General features: G+C 46.3%; 1 protein-coding gene across 1 annotated transcript in view; it reads left to right on the top strand.

Annotated features, from left to right (window-relative positions):
• Positions 1 to 865: 865 nt before the first annotated feature.
• Positions 866 to 3,631, top strand: part of NUDCD3 (NudC domain containing 3) — a 109,306-nt gene continuing 106,540 nt past the window's right edge. The window contains exon 1 of the mRNA XM_011946768.1: positions 866 to 1,331. Coding sequence (XP_011802158.1) covers positions 1,140 to 1,331 — 192 coding nt within the window. The 5' untranslated portion in view covers positions 866 to 1,139. The remainder of the gene's footprint in view (positions 1,332 to 3,631) is intronic.

The raw sequence follows: 3,631 nt of genomic DNA, 5'->3' as shown, positions 1-3,631 counted from the left end.
GTATAACCCATATCAACAAATGTTCTTTGGAGTGTTCAACAAATTTTAAGAGCATCAATGGTTCCTAAATCAAGAGTTTCAGAAAAACTGCTCTAGGGCAATTTACCTGAGTTTGATTTTACTTACAATCCATTAAAGCGTAGACACTATGAAGACGTGTTAACCTGCATGTTTTATTCTAGAAGAGGTGCAAATCATTTATATCCACTAGAAATGATAACCTATGGTTTTATCATCTTGTACAACACCAGCCAGCTTTGTATCCAACCTAATCTTACTCTAATGCTTTGTCAAAATGTTTAAAGTCCACTTCCTCAAAATGCTTTTGAACCAGCTTTACCATATCATTGTTAATTTGCTGAAGAAATCTTGGATATGTGTTCATGATATATCTGTATGAGTGTCATGCTTTTAAGATTATACTTTGACAGACACAACATATGCACACATGACGTATATATGTATATACATACTATATACACATACACGTACATATTTCACAACGATGGTATACGGATTCCCTATTCTGAATCTAGCTCTTTCCACTTAATATACGTGAATGCACTCACTCTTTTCTTTTCTTCATCGTCTTGACTTTCTTCTGATGCAACGCCCTGAGTTTAACTCACAGCTCTGTTATTAATAAGAAACCCATAGATCCCACATATACACATTTTCCCGTATCTGGCTTACTAACAAAAAGCTTACCGCAGCCCCAGCTTTAACCACAGGTTCCGAATACCCAGGCGGGAACTGAACACAGAAATAAGGCTCCACAGACAACGTGACAAAAATCCGAGCAGTCACGTGACACTGCACGCCCCATAGTTTTTTTCGCCCTCTTCAAACATGGCGGCCAAGCGACCGCAGCGCAACAGCAGCCACGGGCCTCCTTCCGCGTAGGAACCTCAATGCTGACTTTATCGGGCTGTTTTGTCAAAGACCACCTCAGGGCAAATAGCGTGGGGCAGCCGGCCCGGGGAAAACAGCCCGGGGTCGCAGGGGCCGAACAAGCACGGACCGGAAGTTCTGGAGCCACGCCGTCCGGCGGAGCCGTTGGCTGCGGACGCCGGAAGTGGCCAGTCGGCAGGTCTGAGGCGGCGCTCTGTGTGTGAAGCGTACCTAGGGCGGGAGGCGACATGGAGCCCGGAGCGGCGGAGCTGTATGACCAGGCCCTTCTGGGCATCCTGCAGCACGTGGGCAACGTCCAGGATTTCCTGCGCGTTCTCTTTGGCTTCCTCTACCGCAAGACAGACTTCTATCGCTTGCTGCGCCACCCGTCGGACCGCATGGGCTTCCCACCCGGGGCCGCGCAGGCCCTGGTGCTGCAGGTGAGGCGGGCAGGCCTGCGGTCTGGGGAGCCGCCGCCCCCGGCCTGCCTTGACTCCTGGCGCCCGCTTCTCCAAGCTCTCCCAGCCTGTTTCCTCCTTTTCATGGTGTCCTGGGGTTGAGCTTTCGAGAATGGCTTCAGTAATTTGAAGCGCGGATTGGATGTCAGTTTATTCCGCTGAGGGAGCAGCCGGGGTTCGCTCCGGACGTCCTGAGGTTTCAGAAGTAGTAAGCCGACTGTTAAGAGCCCTGCTCAGCACCCGGCAGCGCGTACCCCTCACGGTGGTGGGGTCTGCTGGTCAGGGAGTGAAATCCATGCAGGCCAGACAGGAAGGAAGGACATTTACAGCAACAGAAACGTGCATGCCCCAGAACTACCAAAGACTTGAGCTGGCGGTGATGACGGAGGCATTGTGTGGATCAATGGGTGTGGCCGCTTGTTTGAAATGTGACTTCCCAGGTCAAAGACTGTCATTGTAGTGATTATTAAAATTTCATTTGAACTTAATTCCATACCTTCCAGGTTAAGTTTATTGTATGTTGGAAGTGCTGTCAGTACTCATTCAGTAAAGTTGACTGGGCACTTTTGAATGTAGTAAGCAACCGTTTGCTGAATGTAGTTTACAGTCTTAGGTACGGGCGATAGGGGTGTTTAAGTAGTGGTCTCTCTCTGTTTGTGACACAGTTAAAGAGGGAAAACTCAGAAAGTAATAGAAAACTTTGTAAGGGCAATTATTTGATGGAGCCCATTGTAAAGAAAGGAGATAGAAATGATGGTTGAGAAGTGAAGAAGGTTTCATAAGAGAGATGGGACTTCTGATGAGATTGAAAGAAACTATTCAGCCAAGCATTAAGCCTGTTTGTAGAAACCCAAGAAGATAGAAATGCTGATGATACCTCCCCCAGTTCTCTAGATGTTACAATTTATAAAGTGTTTCAGATGTTTCCTCCTGAAATCTTAATGCATGCTGCAGGTTGATCGGATGTTACTTTCCTCAGTAGAAGCCAAAGCTTTGACTGGCTTGGTAACTACCAGGGTAATAGGGCCAAATGAAGAATGGGGTTCCATTAGGGTTCAATTTCAGAACTTAAGGCTATTTCTCATCCTTGTCAGTGGCATAAGTGCCATCTTAGTGATCAGAGAGCTGTTGAAGGTGGCCTTTAGCAGGACCTTATGGCAGGTTAATGAAGGCTTGCCATTTGATTTTCAGTCTCTCTGTGAAATAGGTAAGTTTCAAGTTTACATACCAATTCAGCAAGGTTAAGTGATTTGACCGAGAACACACAGCCATTCACCGTAGAGCTGGAACTAAAAATTTCATTTTGTGAAATCCAAATCTTCCTGTTCTATTATTTAACCATTCCATAGTAGCATGAGAACACTTTTGTCCAGGATGATTGTAGTTTGCAGAAAGGTGTGGAGGAGAAAGGAGTATATACGAATATGTATAGTGTCAGATGTTTTATATTCTGGAGTTGTTGTCTTATTTAACCCTTAACATAACCTGAGAGGTTGGTCTTTGTTTCACAGATGAACTGACAGAGGTAGTGCACTCATTTACCTGGTAACTCATTTACCTGGTAACACCTCTTATAAGACACTTCCATAGGTTAGGGTTTGGTGACCAGTCTAGTGAAGTAGTGGAGATGGGGAGCAGGGATGGAAGAAGGGGAGGGATGGGTCAGTGATGATCCAAGGTTTAAACTTGGGTGACTGGAATAGTGATAATGCATTAACTGAACTGTCACCTGGGTTTAGGGGAAAAAGTTCAGTTTTAGGTTGAACTTGAAGTTCCTGGTAGGAGTCCCTGCCCATAGGCTATTGGAATTACTGGACTAGATCTTTTGGGAGCTAGAGCAACTGGAGTGATTCGAGGGAGAGAGAAGAGCCAAAGGTGAAGAACAGGTCTTGGGGAATAATCTTGGTGGAGAGCAGTAAGTGTCACAGAAACGCAAGAGGACAATCTTCAGCAAATGGTTAAGAGAGGTGTCATGTTTTCTGGAAGTGGTTCTCAACTATCAGCATCGCTTAAGGAACTTTTTTTTTTTTCCCGGAGACAGAGTCTCACTGTCACCCATGCTGGAGTGCAGTGGCATGATCTTGGCTCACTGCAACCTCCACCTCCTGGGTTCAAGCAGTTCTCCTGCCTCAGCCTCTTGAGTAGCTGGGATTGCAGGCGTGCAACACCACGCCTGGCTAATTTTTGTATTTTTAGTAGAGATGGGGTTTCACCATGTTGGCCAGGCTGGTCTCAAACTCCTGACCTCAAATGATCCTCCCACCTTGGCCTCCCAAAGTGCT

The sequence above is a fragment of the Colobus angolensis genome, unplaced genomic scaffold, assembly GCF_000951035.1.
Source record: "Colobus angolensis palliatus isolate OR3802 unplaced genomic scaffold, Cang.pa_1.0 Scaffold253, whole genome shotgun sequence".
NCBI lineage: Eukaryota > Metazoa > Chordata > Mammalia > Primates > Cercopithecidae > Colobus > Colobus angolensis.
The sequence above is the reverse complement of the archived record's forward strand: the minus strand, read 5'-3'. Positions and strand labels throughout refer to the sequence as shown.